Consider the following 16,012-nt stretch of genomic DNA (forward strand, 5'->3'; position numbering starts at 1 on the left):
TTGTATTTGTTGGTTGATTTTAAGTTTGAAAATTGGAATTTGAAGAATGAGAGGGAGAGGCCTCAAGGGCATAAGGTTGTGAAATTGTGAGGTTTGATTAGTGATTTTGGAAAGAAGTCAAGTATGATTAATTTTCGTTGAAATTTGATTAAGAAAATAAAGAGAAAATGCAAAGGAGTTTTGACTCCTATATTTTTTGGAAAAAGGTTTTCAAGTGATGTTGTTGAAGTTTTTTTTGGAAAATTGATTTTTCTAAGTGTAAATCCTAAGCATTCATCTAAACATTCAATCCTAAACATACGTCTAAACATGCATATCCTAGCCATACATCTAAAAATATCTATGTGATGTGTGTGCATGTGTCGGTGCTTGTGTCGGTGTACATTATTAGAGTCCATTGTCCTTTACATCATTGGCCTAGATACATGCTATGGTCTTGCAAGAATTTAAAATGGCATGAAGAAAATTACAAGAATTCCTAGGTATTACATTCTAACTTTGCATGAATTTGAAAATAAAGACCAAGAATAGAAGATGGAGGATGAGATGCTTTATGGAATGCATGAAACACGAAGTAAAGTGGTTAGTAGCATAGGGCATTATAGAATGGAAATTGTAAGTAAAAAGAAATACTAAAACCAAAGTGCAATATTAACAAACATGAAGTAAAAGACTTAGTCAAAAAAGGGTAGTAAAATATGCCTAATATGCATCATAATATCAAGGCAAGGCTATGTTCTACAATTCTCATGTTGTGACAAGTTTTTCAAAAGGCTTATTTCAACCACAACATGAAAACTACAAAGCAATGTCAAGCTCTTACAGATTATGACTCCTTATAAGCCTATTTTACCATTTATTCACATATTAAAGTATACACATAACTTGTGAAACAAGCAATCAACAAGTCAACTCATCAAAACAACAGAGAATAGCATCAACTCAGGGGGATACACATTGTAAATTCACATAATCATCAATTCAATAATATGCATCAAAAACTAGCATCAAGAACATGCAAGTTTTCCACAAGTTTTAACACTAAAAAAATCACAAAGAAGCAAGAAAACCACCACATATTTCCCTTTAAGTTTTGACATATAAGAATATCACAAAAATGTCAATAAAATTGTCAAGAACATGTAAGACTATTCTTTGTCTGAAAATCATCACCATAAATTTGAACAAATTATAAGAAAGAAGAGAGAATCTAAGAAATTATGTACAATAAAAATCATCCACTTCTGATGTTTGGAGATACCCACGCTATGTCCACTTAACCTTATTTATCATGAAGTGTTTTGGTTAAGCCAATCTCAAGGAGTACATATACTTCATTAAAAATAGTTGAAAATATACAGACATATGAATGGTAAAAATAATAGTGAAGTATAAATTTTGGTGACTAATTTAAAGGGGTCTAGGTTAGTACTATTATTAGAAAATTTTCATGATCTATCATATAAAAATAGGATAGAAAAAGAGATGACTACTGGATATTAGCCATATTAGAAATATTGATCACGGTTACTTCATAGAGTAAAAATTAATGAAGCTTATAAAAATCGAGGGGAGAACTCGACTTAAAAAATAGCTACGACAAAAAATTGAGGATATACAAATGCCTTTTCTTAACTAACTATCACATAGTTGATGGTTTATTATATTATAAATCTCTAACGTTAAATTATAAGATAATAATTTCTCTTTAAATTGTTTCAGGTAATTGATTTGGCTGCTTGCATGTTGACTTTTGATGAGAGTCTGGAATCACCATTTTATCCTAAATATTGGTTTATTCCGACCACATTATCGGTAAATTATTAATGATAATTTTTTTTTATGTAAAAGTTACAATTTTAATGTATGCTCATTGTGGTTTAACATGTATTTATTTAGCAACTCGTGTTGGCATTGGAAACACCAACAGAAAAAATGATAAAGGGTTATCGAAAGCGATTTATGGGGGGGAGTGCTGAGTTTATTTCAAAGGTAATTAACATGTATTTTTATAACACTTACAAATCCCTTTTTATCTACATAGCTATGATACTAATATTTTGAATATAATCAGATATTTGTGCCGATACATGATACCGTTCATTGGTTCCTTCTCATAATTGACATCGGCAGAAAGGAATTGGTTTATCTTGACTCGTATCAAAGTTCGTCAGCTCTTCCCAAGAGGAAGACAAGTATCAAGAAAATGGTATGAAAAATACATTTTATAGTTTATATCTTACAATTTCAACTATTATAGAAAATCACTAACAAATATAAATCATACATTTTTAGTCTCATTTCATGGAAAACTTGTTGATGGATCCCTCTTTCTATGTGGGTGGTTTCAAATCAACTTATGGACACAAGATATCAGAGTTTAAGTTTGTTGCTCCACGTGATTACGGAAGTCAAGGGCCAAACTCGTAAGATATAAAAAATATTTGTTTATCAAATTTTAGTTACTCTTAAAGTTTCTACTCATAATTTTTTATTTTTTATTTTGAATAATAATACTCATAATTTTTAATTTAGGAATGATTGTGCGATTTGGGTAATCAAATGGATGATGGAAAAAGGAGCTGATGAATATAAGATTAAAGTATGCAAAAAAATTGCTCAATTAAGTTTTCAAATTTATTACATTATATGCAATTGACACTACTGACTTTACCACAATTACACTAACAGGTGGATGAAGGCTCAAGACTACAAACGGCACTGCAATTGACAATGCATCCTTACAATAAAAAGAGGGATTTGGTCTTGCGGAATTCGGTGAAATACAGATAACATTTCATGAAGGGAGATAAGGGAGAGTAGTTTTATGCTTGGGTGGAAACTAGCTTTGGCAGATTTAATCAAATTCTCATACTTTGTTTTCAATTTTTTGCACTTGTTATTTACTTTCCTTAAGACTAATAGCCAGCCACCGCATCAGGCTCACTGAATTGTACTCTTGCTTACAATTATTTATGATTGAAAAGTACAATTGTTTGACATATTCTTGTTTGAGAAACGATCGAACCGTCTTTGTGGTGTGAAAATAAAATTTTGTATTTTCTCAATGACAAATAGGCACCTACTATTGATGATTTCAATTTTTAAAGTACATGCTTATATGATATTGAAGAAAAACAACTTTTGTTAAAGTAAGAAATCTTAAAAACGTAAAACTTAACACAACGTAGTGACCTACATTATTCTATCTTGGCGATGGCTTTTGACTAGGATCAAAACTTCGGTTTGTATGTTTTACGAATGGAAGTGGAATCCGAAAGATTTCCTTTTGAGGTAATTGCGGTGTCGTTGCATTGTAACTGTTTGGATGTCTGTTGTATGGGTCTGTGGATTGGCTGTGTGCGTTTTCTACCTGGAACTGTGGTCTGGCTCTGCGCATTTTGCTGCTGTTGTCTTCTGGTTTTTGCTGGTGTAGGCTGTGCAATTTTTCCAGTCTGCTGCATGTTCAGTTTTGGCGTAACAGTATGCTAGGGACTTTTTCTTTGGTTCACAATCAGGTAGTGGAGGTCATAGTTAGGAGTGATTGGCCTTGGCATTTTGCTGTTAGAGGTCTTTAGTGCCATAGGGGTAAAGGGGTTATATACGGAGTTTTTGGCGTTCCACCATTGAGGTGTTCCGCATATATACAACACTTTTGTATTTATCTCTTTGTGGTCCAAGGTTTGGGTTTCTTTCACCTCCTTGGCTTAATAAATTTTGCCGATTCAAAAAAAAAACATCTATCCTCCTTGCAGATTTCGTCTTCTATAATGCAACACGTTTTCATAAATTTTATACAAGATCAGGACATATGAGTATACTTAAATGGCTTGAGTCTTACTCGTTTATATTTTAAATTAATTTGATCAAAATTTTCTCAAAATTTTTCACTAGTGTAATGCATTTATCTTCTTTTACAATAAGAAGAACCCTACAAACATAAATAAAATTGATCAAAGTTCATAGCTATCTACAACATAAGAATAAGTACAACAGATGCAATTCCAAAGAGTAGCTTCAATTAAGTACAATTTTTTTTTATGAGCAAGATTTTATTAAAACGAGTACAAGGGGTACTCGAAACCTATTACAATGAAATTACATGAATCAACATACATTGTTGAAAAAACACAAGCTGTACATCAACATATAGCATGATTTTACAGGAAAAAAAAAGGCCCCCGAATTCGGCAACCAATTACATGAATCAGCCACATCAAGCCTCGGACTAACAGAGTGCAGGCTCTAATACAAGTCCAAACAATTTACTCTACAACAACACAAGTAACTCTAATTGACATCTGACTTCTTCAAGTTCAAACAATTATCTGCAGCAGTAAAAATGAAATGCTCTATACATGAACAAAACCACTTTACTATGATTTCAACTCGATTTGTTTGCTAAGCTCAGCAAGAAGGACCGAGTCCAAGATGATAGGCGGCTTGCAAGCCAAAAGCGCTATTGCTGATGATGAATCTTCAACACATGTTGTGCAACCGCAATTGCTGATGGCGGCTCGCTGGCCAAAAGTGTCGCGTTATACCCAACCACTGCTAGTCGCTACCATACTCCTATAGCGCGCTATTGACAACATAGCTTCAAACAACAACAAGAAGAGAAATTCATGGTTTCATTATGATCATGATGAAAATGTGTCCGAACCTCACATCTTTAAAAATGATTGGTAGACTAATAAACCAAAAGAATGAACATTTGTATATTCCATCAAAGTCCATGATAGAAGGTTGGCAAGTGTACCAATAACTATCGAAGTAGTAAAAATATCGTTCCCACAAGGACTGTTTTTAACTTCAATAATTCAATTGCGTTATATAATTAGGATGTATAAAAGTTATTTTTGGTTTGCCACTAGGCAGTAGATTTGGTTTGATTTTAAGAAATCAAATAAAAAAGTAAAGATTTGATTAAGAAAATAGGAGAGAGATGAGATCAGGTCTTCGAATCCTCTATGTTTCCCCTAATTGGTTACTGCACCTATTATTACTAATGATTCTCTAGTTCCACGATAGTTAACAAATTAGCCCTAATCAATCCCTTGAGTTAGAACCCTCTTTTTAAACTACAGCCCCTAATTCCTTAGGTGGTCTAATAATCATCAAAGGTTTAAGCACGTTAACCTAATATCACTAACAAACGATTATCCATTCCTAGACTAACCATGTTTATTAGAACAATTCAATTAGGTCTAAGTCGAAAGCTATGGTCAGTAGTCATTCGATCTCACAAAATCATGTTTATATTTGATCAGGATATAAAAAGCAGTAAGAACAATTGAATTGAATGAAAACTAGAATATCATTAATAAGTAATAGAGTTTCACAGCAACATATGATCAATTAGGGTTACATAGGTTCATCTCCGACCTAATCTCTAAGAGATTTAGCTACTCATAATTGAGTTTACAAATAGCATAATCAATGAAAGAATTAAAACATACATAAACTGGGTTAGAGATGATGAAATCCTCTCCGCTGCAGCCTTCTGGGTGTTAAAATCGCACTTTCGTTCTCCAAAATCGTAACCCCTGTTCTTCAGATTGAGTGCAGTATTTATAGAAGTCATGGGCCTGACCCGTCAAAATCGCGCCGCGCCATGTATATAGGCGTGCCGCGATTTCCCTCAAACAGGGAGGATGTAATTTTGCTTCAAAAATCGCAGCACGGCTTGGAATTGGCGTGGCGCGATTTCCTTCGAACAGACTTCAATATTTAAGCTTTTTGCACTCCAGAACAGTAGAAATTGCATAAGAACTCTATCAAAATGTCACAATAAGTCCCTAATATTACGTAATGACAGAATGTCATCAGTCCACACATCAGAGAGCTTGAATCAATGATGCATAGTCAATATATATGCCTTTACATCATCAGTTGAACCATTTTCATCACATCATTCACTCAATCCAATGACTCTCATTTTACAACAAGGGAACAATTAGTAGGCTTTAACTTCTTGCATGTGCCTCTAAATTGAAGACTTTAAATTAGAAGACTCATCCAACAGAACAAAACTAGTATTAACTCCTTAGACATTTGTTGAAGAATAATACATTAAGCTAAGAGACTAGATGTGCATTGAATTAAAGCCAGATAATTTTAAAGGAAAACATTTTGAAAGATCTCAACTGAGTTTTTACATTGAGACTGACATTCTTCCTGCAAATGTCACATATCACAGAAAGCTGCAAGAAATATGGCTATCAAAATCATAATGCAAGATGACAATGCATTATAGTAATCGAATTCTGTTGGATTTGATCAAAGTGAGTGGATTGATATGTTGGTAATGGCATGCAAATTTGTAACAACCATTCAATTTAGCCCCTAAATATTTTGAAATAGCATGATAGGATTCTCACGATAGGTTTCAGATCAAGAAACTAGGATTCAATTTGTGTAAATCAAATCAAGAAATAGCACGATAGGATTCAATTTGTGTAAACTAGGATTTCACGATAGGTTTCAGATTAAGAAATTTGTGTAAACTAGGATTCAATTTGAAACTAGGTTTCAGATCAAGAAATAGCACGATAGGATTACCAACGATAGGATTCTCACGATAACAACATGATCGATGTGCCTAATAACAGCAGGATTCTCACGATAGTGTAAATCAAATCAATAAGAAAGATAAGTCACGATACCTGATGTGATTTTGGAAACAACGGCGATTCTCACGATGTCTGGAATCAAACGGGTTGCAGCGATTCTTACGATAATTGGATTGAACAATCAAGATGGGAAGAAGAATGAAGAAGAAATTGCAGGTTATGTCTGTTCTAGGTTTTGGAATGGAACAAAATTTATGAACGTATTTGATGTGAAATTTTAATTCTTACAAGCCCTATAGTGTAAATTAATTAAGATTGTATATTTGATGTGAAATTTTAATTCTTACAAGCCCTATAATGTAAATTAATTAAGCTTGTATACCTAAATATAATTAAATAAAAATTAAAAGTTACCTTAGGATTAAAATTGTGTTTTTTATTTTAAAATAAAATAAAATTTGACTCATTTATTTGACATTAATGTTACATTTCTATATTGCATTTTGATTGGTTGATATGTTGAAAGGGTAAAATACCCTCTATACAAGAGAGGGTAATCTAGTTCTCACCCATCAAAATCAATCTAATAATTAATTGTTTAATTTTTTACATATTTTTACAAATATACCCTTATAAAAAATTGTGGTATCCTTATTTATTAATTTTGTTACGTCTGCAGCAACTTAACCTAATTTTTTCCCGCTCATTTGCTTTATTAGGTTTGCAATTATTTAACCTAACAAATTTCATCTAAAAAAATGCATTGCACACAAATTTCATTCCTATCCGCTTGCTTTTTTTTTTTTGAATCAATAACAAACTATACTAAATCAACAATGCAACAATTTATCTATAAAAAAAAATGTAACAAACTATACTAAATCAACAATGTTGTTACCATAAAGTAAGCTTAGGTTGTTACTACCAAAGGCAAGACACACACATATTGAGTGTATATAAATACTTGGAACAGCAATACAACAATCGTAACCTATTAACATTCAAACTCTCATACCTACCGTGTACAACACTAGCGTACCCTTATCGAATTTTTGAAAAGATAACACTAAAGTCATGAGGATCCAATTCCTTCTCCTCCTCCTGGTTGTTCTAATGGCCTCAGCAGCTGCGTGGGAGCAATGGGAGGAATTTGGGTTAGGTGGTTATAGCCCCATCAATGACATCAACGATCCTCAAGTTACCAAAATCGCCAATTTTGCCGTCACCAGGTACAACAAGCGAAGTGAGACGAAGCTGAAGTTTGAGAAGGTCATCAAGGGTGAATCTCAAGTGGTTGGACTGACTAACTACAAACTCACCCTTTCCGCTAGCAACGGTTCGGTTTCTAATACTTACGAAACTGTTGTGTACGAGAATTTATGGGGGGACTACGTGCTTACTTCCTTTGCACTTGTTCATGCTTGAATTATCAAATGTTATTATGTGATGATATCTTATAGCATCATTCACCTCTATGTCTTATTATTTTATACCAATAAAACTTGATTTTGACGCCATTTTGAACTTATTTTCATGGAAAATTATGAAGTTGATTGTAATTATTAAGTATGATTGTCCCTTTATTTTTGTGTGTATATTTCTATTTGACTATTGAAGTATCTTGTTGGAATTTATGTTTAATATATTGATTTTCAATCTTCACAATAGCGGTTACCTCTTATCCGCTATACCAATTCCACTATAACATTTTTTGGGGTCGGCGTTACCCGCCACTATATGAGACTAACAACATAAATTTGACTCGCATAAGACTTCTAAAATTTCAACGAGTTGAGTATGCTATTAAACTTATCCTCAATTTAGATTTTAGCCGCACATGAAAATCCTAACCCCTTTCCAAAGGTGTGTTTTGTGGGAATCTAACGTTAGTCCTTACACTCACAAACTCATGTGTGTTGATAATTGAACTACACTATTTTTATGTGAAGTAATTCTCATAATAATCATCTCCTAAAAGAATAGTTTTGAAATCATTATATAAGTCCGTTTCAATTTTCACCAAGATATCATGCAAGAAATTACCGCGTCAGCCTTGAAAATAAGTATAGACCATATCTTTCACATTTGATGTCTGCATCATCTCATGAACAGTGTACAATCCTTGTATTAAATACATCCACTAAAATTGTAGATTCGCAACAAGTTTCCTCCTCTTACTCGTTTTGTTTCCTCCTTCTCCTCGTACGCCTCCCAATTAGGTTTCATTCCTATCACAAATTGGAGTGATCCTTACAATATACCTCATCCTGTGGAAACATTCGATACTCACTCATCTGGTGTTTCATGTTTCAAAATCATGCTCTCTCAAGGTTTGGCTTCCATATCCATATTTATAAAAATCACTAATGTGGAGTACTGGGAGGCGATTAAGTATGATTATACAAATATTTCGCTGCTGGTAACTATCACATAGCTTATATTAAACTTGGACAAAAAGGTCACCATCTAGAGAAAAGCCTCCCATTATTTTGATTTATCATCTTCAAAGATACGTTTATCAGCAATTTGTAACCTAAATTGAGTAAGCTTAAAAATATACAGATTTTGGGAGGAACAATAATCAATGTTAATTTGAGTGATATCAAAAATAACCTTTTCCAACTAATTTATAAATAAGGCTTATTGCCTTATTTCCATCCCATACATGTTACTTTAAAATATTATGAGATCCATATCAATACACTAATTAAAGAATTCATAATATTAGATTGGCTAATAAAAATTTTCTTTGGGAACATGATCCACTTATAATAAAGAAGAGATGATATTTCAAACTCTAGTAATATTGATCCCCAACCAATATGTTAACCTTGCTTCTTCATTATGATAAAACTTGCTTCCTTTTTGTTATTTTGTCTGGCAAGTAAAAGGTCATGCTTTCTATCCAAATCCTATAGTTTTCAAAAACACTTCCAATGGAAGTGTTTCTTCTTTCTCAACTACTTTTGTATTTGCCATAAAACCTCAATATCAAACTGTTAGTGGCCATGGAATTGTTTTTGTCATTTCTCCTACAAAAGGGCTACCAAATTCACTACCAAGTCAATACCTTGGTCTTTTTGACAAATCCAACAATGGAAACATTAGCAACCATGTTTTTGGTGTTGAACTTGATACTATTTTTAGTAGTAAGTTTAATGATATCAATGATAACCATGTTGGTATTGATATCAATGACTAAAATTTTCACCTTCATATTTTCCCTTGACTTAAAGTTAGTGAAGTGCCTAAACCACACCATAGGATATTTTAATATAAGCTGAAAATCAATATTAGTGTATACCCTCTTTTTGTACATAATTTCTCTCAAGCTACCAATATGGATCCATGATATGGACAAAACTTGGTGGGGGTATTAATAGCTAATGATATTGTGGATAAAGCTAGACAAAATAAAAGAGAATTGATCTTCTTTAAGGTTGATTTTGAATTTTTCGAACAAAAAAAAAAGTTGATTTTGAAAAAACTTATGATCCAATGGAGTGGTTGTATTTAGAAGTAGTAATGACCAAAATGAATTTTCCAGACATGCGCAGACGATGGATATTTGAATGTCCCAATACGAATAGAACTTTTGCATTGTTTAATGGGACTCCAACTAACGAGTTTTCATTGGTGAGTGTGCTTCGACAAAGAGATCATATATTTCTTATTGCATCATGGTTTGAATGTGTTGGGCAAATATTTGAGCCATCAAATTCATTCTTATACTATATAAGTTAACTTCGGGTTTGAATGTGGATTTCCATAAAAGTTTATTAGTCAGTGTAAATGTGAATGTGTCATGGTTAGAAGAGGCGCCATATGTTCTTCATTGTAAAATTTGCAAAACTTCTTTTAAGTATTTCGGATTGCCTATAGGAGATAATTCATGAAGGTTGATACTTTGGAATCCAGCCATTGGGAGGTTCAAATAAGATTATCAAGTTGGAGGTGTCGTAACATGGCATTATGAGATCGTCTAAGGGGGAAATACTTGATTAGGATTCAGGAAAAAGCGGGTGAGGGAGAAAATTGTTTCAGCTATAATTAATGTAAGTTCTTGGAAACGAGGTTTGGTTCCGGTATGAACCATGGTTAAAGGGAGGTGTTTTAAAAGAACAGTTTGCAAGATTGTATAGTTTGCTAGTTGATAAAGAGACGTATGTTGCATAAGTGTTTAGGTGCGGATTGTGGGAGAGTGGTGAGGGGTGGCCTTGGCCGAGAAATTTGTTTAGGTGGGAGGAGGAGTTGATTGTTAAACGTAAAAATCTTTTGGATGATATTGTTTGTAAAAAAGGTGTCCCATAAAAGGTCGGCATTCACGTAAGCCTCCAAGTCCAAACCTTCGAAACCCCTTAAACTAAAGTTGATCGGGCCCCAAACTAATTAAAAAGAATAATACTTAAAAAATTCAAAATATAAAATAACGTAGTGGTGGTGGTCAACACCGACACAAGGTGGTCGCTCCGACGATCAACAATAGAGCAAAGCGGTTCTTCGGTGATCCCACAACATAGACCTATTGAGTCACGATGGAGCTCTGACGTTGACCACCGTTGATCGACGTTGACCACTGCCGCCTCACCATCACCTATTTTTACAATTTAAATATATTATTTTAAGAAAATATCAAATTTAATACAACAATACCATTGACTAACAGTCCACCATGGTTTTTTTATAAATTAAAAATATCAAATTTAATATATTATTCATATTTTATTTTATAAAAATAAAAATAAAAATCAAATTTAATACAACAATACGGTTGACTGCCATGGTTTTTCTTTTACTACATTTGACTACCATGGCTGACTCATAAAAAACATTCATTTTTTTTTCTTTCTTTTAGGTTTTAATATAAATATTTTTTATTTACAAAAATAATACTTATTTTTTTAATAACAATAATAATACTTATGTTAAGTGGGTTTGTGAAGCCCAGACACATTTTATATGAATCAAATCAAAAAAGAATAATAAAAACTCTAAAATAAAAAAACGGTTCTCAAAAACTCTTCTCGATTTTACTTCCACAGCTTTGGTTTGAAGGAAACTTCCACAACTTGTTAGTTACCTTTCAATTCCATCATTTCATTTTTTCAATATAAAATAATCTTCCCAATTTTTTCCTATAAATACTTGCTTACAACTGCACATTACCACTCATTACTGTTAGTTACCATTCATTCACAAAGAAGAAAACAATTCACCATTCTTTAAGTAAACTTGCTTTCTGAAATTTTCATTCATCTCTCTCAAAGATATTTTCTTTAATATCTTCAAAGCTTCATCATCAACATCATGGATATTGCACATTTTATATTCGGAGTATTTGGTACGTTCATAATCTTTTTTATCTCCTTGTTTTGAATTCTTGGTTTTTTTTTGTTAATTCTGTTTTCTCTGTTTCTCATTTTCTTTCTTGTGTTGCAGGAAATGCTTTTGGCCTTTTTCTCTTCTTGGCTCCAATGTATTTTTGCAATGACCCTTTTAATCTTTTTCATTTCTTGTTCTTTATGGTGTATAAAAATTTAATCTTTTTTGTGTATGGTAAAAAATTTGAGTTGAGTTTTAAATTTGGTTTTTTTTGTAGAATCACTTTCAAGAGGATCATTGTTAACAAATCAACAGAAAAATTCTCTGGTGTTCCTTACCCTATGACACTTCTCAACTGTCTTCTTTCTTCTTGGTAACTTTCTTTCTTTCTTATGATCAAGATCATTCCCATGTGATTTTCTTCATTTTTTGTGGCAGTTATGTTTGTTACTTCTGTTATTTCCCTTTGTTTTGCATCATTTTCATATAAACTTTATATATGGCTTAGAACTATACCCTATTATTTTTACTATATGGTACATCTATATTTTTCTTAATTTTCTTTTTGATTTTGTTGACATAATTGTCCTTCACATTCAATTCAATTGAATAAGAAAAATTTCAAGAAAATGTTCATTTAATTTCTGGTAGTTATAATTTATAGAACATGATCTAATTTGAGTATATGTAACAATTTTCAGGTATGGATTACCATTTGTGTCACCAGACAACATACTTGTAACAATCATAAATGGAACAGGAGCAGTAATTGAAATCATATATGTTATCATTTTCATAGTGTTTGCACCTAAGAAGGAGAAGCTGAAAATAAGTGGCTTATTTACCTTTGTAATAACAGTGTTTGCAGCTGTTGTTTTCATTTCTCTGTTTGCTTTGCATGGTAATTCAAGGAAAGTGTTTTGTGGTTTTGCTGCTGCTGTATTTTCAATCATCATGTATGGTTCACCACTCTCAATTATGGTAAGTTTTGTTTATACTTTCTATCTTAATTATTGTGTGTTTGTTACCTTATCCTTATCTTGTCGTTAGAATTTAAATCATGTACATCTACATTTCCTTATCTTTTTTCATGTATATAAAAAAAAATAGTTAACCACCTTAATTAGGATATTTGATAGTTAATGTCTCAATGTATTCCTTAGTCTCGAGTCTTTGGATCCGCTATGAAATTAATCATCGAAACGGTAAAAATACCAACTTATTTATGTTGATATTTTAAACTGCTTTACAAGGTCAAATAAGAGTCATCTTTGAATGAGACATGTAAAATCAAGTGTTTAACTAAATACAGCATCATGCCTAATGCATGAAATCTTTTTCCTTTTTTGACCTATTAAATCCAGATCCACAAGCCTTTTCTGTTGTCCTTTATCTGTTTTGGTTATTTACTTCTCCTTTTGTTAATCATTGTTTTCATTATTGTAAGAATTCCACATGATCATTCACTTTTAAAATAATATATATATATATGTATATATACCCTACACAAAATTCATTTAGGAATGTGTCCTTATACATAGTACATTATATAAATATTATTTTCATCATGAAATAGTTGTTGATATCCAATTTCTTTTGTTAATTTTTATATGTGTGCAGAGACTAGTGATCAAAACAAAGAGTGTGGAGTTCATGCCATTCTTCCTTTCACTATTTGTATTTCTCTGTGGTACCTCATGGTTCATTTTTGGTCTATTAGGCCGTGACCCCTTTATTGCTGTAAGTACTCAATAATCACTTCAATAATAGAATATGAAATTTAACATATGAACTAGGAATAATGAAATGACATGTGGACTGATTAATGTACCATTTGCATTGTATTTGGCAATGATAGTGACAAAATGATGAGGCAATTTTGTGATTTGTAGGTACCAAATGGAGTGGGGTCATTTTTAGGGACATTGCAACTAATATTGTATTTCATATACCGTGGCAATAAAGGGAATGCAAAGACACCAACAAAAGAAGAAGCAATGGAAATGGGCACTGCAAAACCAATGGGAGAAGGAGAACTCAAAGGGGACACGTCTTAGGACACGTGTTAGTTTAAAACATGTCGACGCACATAATATAAACCTCGGTTATGTTTGTCACTATTTGGCACCAATTTATAAGTAGCATTTTGTTTTGGATTCTATCTTAATGATATGCATTGATGGTTTGTTGTAATCATACTTCTTTGTTATGGCAATTGCAAATTCTAGAGTTCTTTACTCAATGTTGTGATATATATCCATGCTTTATTTGAAATTTATCAATATAGTGTAGAGTGTAGATTAGAAGAGTCTACATAGTTTCTCATTGAAAGTGAGATCACCCTTTCAATATTTTTAAAGTATTTGATAGTAGTAGTGTCACATTAATATAAGGTTTCTGTATTTTATACTTTTTTTCCCAAAAAAATTGCCTTCAAAAAACACATGTGAAAACTTATGTGACACTTGATAAATGTTCATAGTGACGGTGTATATATATACAAATAAAATTTATCAAGTGTCCCATAAGTTTTTGAGTTTAATAGATATTTTTTTGTGAGAATGTAAATACTACATTAACATCTAATAAGAAACTTTATCTCTTTTTGGGGCGGTGTATATCCTATTTTCTCTAAGTTTTTCCCAATTTTAAAACATATTATGTTATTTAATTATAGTTAAAACAAAAACCTCCCTTTTTGTCCATGTTGGAGAATTAAAAACATATATGCTCCTATAAGACTTTTCTTGTTTGGTACGCACGTCAAAAACAGTCTCCTATCATTTCGTTTGAACCAATCAATGCTTCAATATTACCAGCATGTCTTGATGAGTAGATCAAAGGTCAACATCCATTTTTTGTCGGTCAACATAAAAGTCCTTATACTTAGAGAAAATAGGTTAGACAAATAGTATTTAACCCTATTTCTTAACTCGACCAATATGTTAAATTATGTACCCCCAAAATCACTATGCATTTATTAAAGACTCTAATATCGGAGACTATCATCCATTTAAAATATTAATGTTGACTCTCATATGGATATAAATCAGAGTCCTAAGAGAAAGCCTGAAGTATTTCTGAGTGTAGTATCGCCTATCAACCAATTTAAGGTCATTTTAAATTTGGACAAAGTACAATCAGAAGGGTGATGCAATGGAAATGGGGTTGTGTCCTTATTAGAAAATATCGCTAACTTCACTAACTTTATATCAATCTTATATGACATTTTAGTAGCTAAGTAGAATATTATTGTCCCATTAAATATCTTTACAAATAAAAAAATTATTATTGTTTTTATCAAAAAATATATTTCAGATGACATTTTCCCCTTTTCTTAGACGGTTTGGCTATTATTGTCCCATCGACTTTAACTCACCTACTTATCGATGTGTGAGCACGGAGGTAATCAATTTTGTGGCTCTCTTGCTTCAATTTAGTTTGAACTCACATCAATATGCTGGTTTGACCCCTTGTTGTGTGAAATTATGCAACAATGATAAATTGCCATCTTTACAAATTGCCCCCATCCGGCCCATAATTAAAACCCTATCTATGCCTTCTTTTCATTCTCATAACAACCTTCTTATTCATCTCCCATGCTTAACCTCACTCTCTCTCCACCACCAGTTCCACCACCACCACCTGAATCAACACCATATCACCTCCATCACCAAGTAATTATTATTACCATCCAACATCAATTTGTGGGGTAATCTTAATCATCAATGATTTATGTAGATACTACATAAATCATTGTAGTATATTTTGGGGGTCATAAGTCTACTATCATGAAAAGGCAGACTTATGATATTCACGCAACCTATAACTTTTTTTTCGGATCCATGATATGGGACTTCGATAATACTTGTCACAATATCTCTTATTAGTTAGAAAGCCTTATGGTAGCATTTAAGGACCCCAACCCGTTTGTCTGTTTCATATTGATTTAGTGAGTAAAGATTACCATAGCTGGAAGTATTTCTAATAAGAAAAGTGAAGTATTGGTTGGGGTAACCTTAAATGGAGAGTGTTTTGGTCCCTTATTGTTATTTAAATATTCTAGGAAAGAAATACTTCCCTAGAATTATTTAAATATTTATGTGTAATTTAATCTG

At 32.3% G+C, this 16,012-nt stretch overlaps 2 protein-coding genes, 1 long non-coding RNA gene and 1 pseudogene across 3 annotated transcripts; 3 read left to right on the top strand and 1 right to left on the bottom strand.

Annotated features, from left to right (window-relative positions):
• Positions 1 to 1,935: 1,935 nt before the first annotated feature.
• Positions 1,936 to 3,481, top strand: LOC146934997 (uncharacterized). Its single transcript, XM_085757572.1, has 7 exons — positions 1,936 to 1,992; positions 2,075 to 2,209; positions 2,296 to 2,426; positions 2,536 to 2,602; positions 2,692 to 2,778; positions 3,232 to 3,294; positions 3,437 to 3,481. The coding sequence occupies exons 1-7, from the start codon at positions 1,936 to 1,938 to the stop codon at positions 3,479 to 3,481; spliced, it is 585 nt and encodes a 194-aa protein (XP_085613698.1).
• A 521-nt stretch (positions 3,482 to 4,002) lies between these two features.
• LOC146934998 (uncharacterized) lies at positions 4,003 to 6,932 on the bottom strand. Its single transcript, XR_015030087.1, has 2 exons — positions 6,666 to 6,932; positions 4,003 to 4,597 (listed from the first exon to the last, which is right to left on the bottom strand). It is a non-coding gene; the product is annotated as an uncharacterized LOC146934998 (long non-coding RNA).
• Positions 6,933 to 7,491: 559 nt separating this feature from the next.
• Positions 7,492 to 8,213, top strand: LOC146934999 (cysteine proteinase inhibitor 5 pseudogene; annotated as a pseudogene).
• A 3,523-nt stretch (positions 8,214 to 11,736) lies between these two features.
• On the top strand, positions 11,737 to 14,136 carry LOC146935000 (bidirectional sugar transporter SWEET1-like). Its single transcript, XM_085750219.1, has 6 exons — positions 11,737 to 11,913; positions 12,012 to 12,048; positions 12,172 to 12,267; positions 12,596 to 12,875; positions 13,515 to 13,634; positions 13,787 to 14,136. Exons 1-6 carry the CDS (start codon positions 11,880 to 11,882, stop codon positions 13,949 to 13,951), a joined length of 732 nt encoding a protein of 243 aa, XP_085606345.1. The 5' UTR covers positions 11,737 to 11,879; the 3' UTR covers positions 13,952 to 14,136.
• Positions 14,137 to 16,012: the final 1,876 nt, after the last annotated feature.

Source organism: Medicago sativa, chromosome 3, assembly GCF_051527215.1.
Source record: "Medicago sativa cultivar Bolivia chromosome 3, Bolivia_mono, whole genome shotgun sequence".
NCBI lineage: Eukaryota > Viridiplantae > Streptophyta > Magnoliopsida > Fabales > Fabaceae > Medicago > Medicago sativa.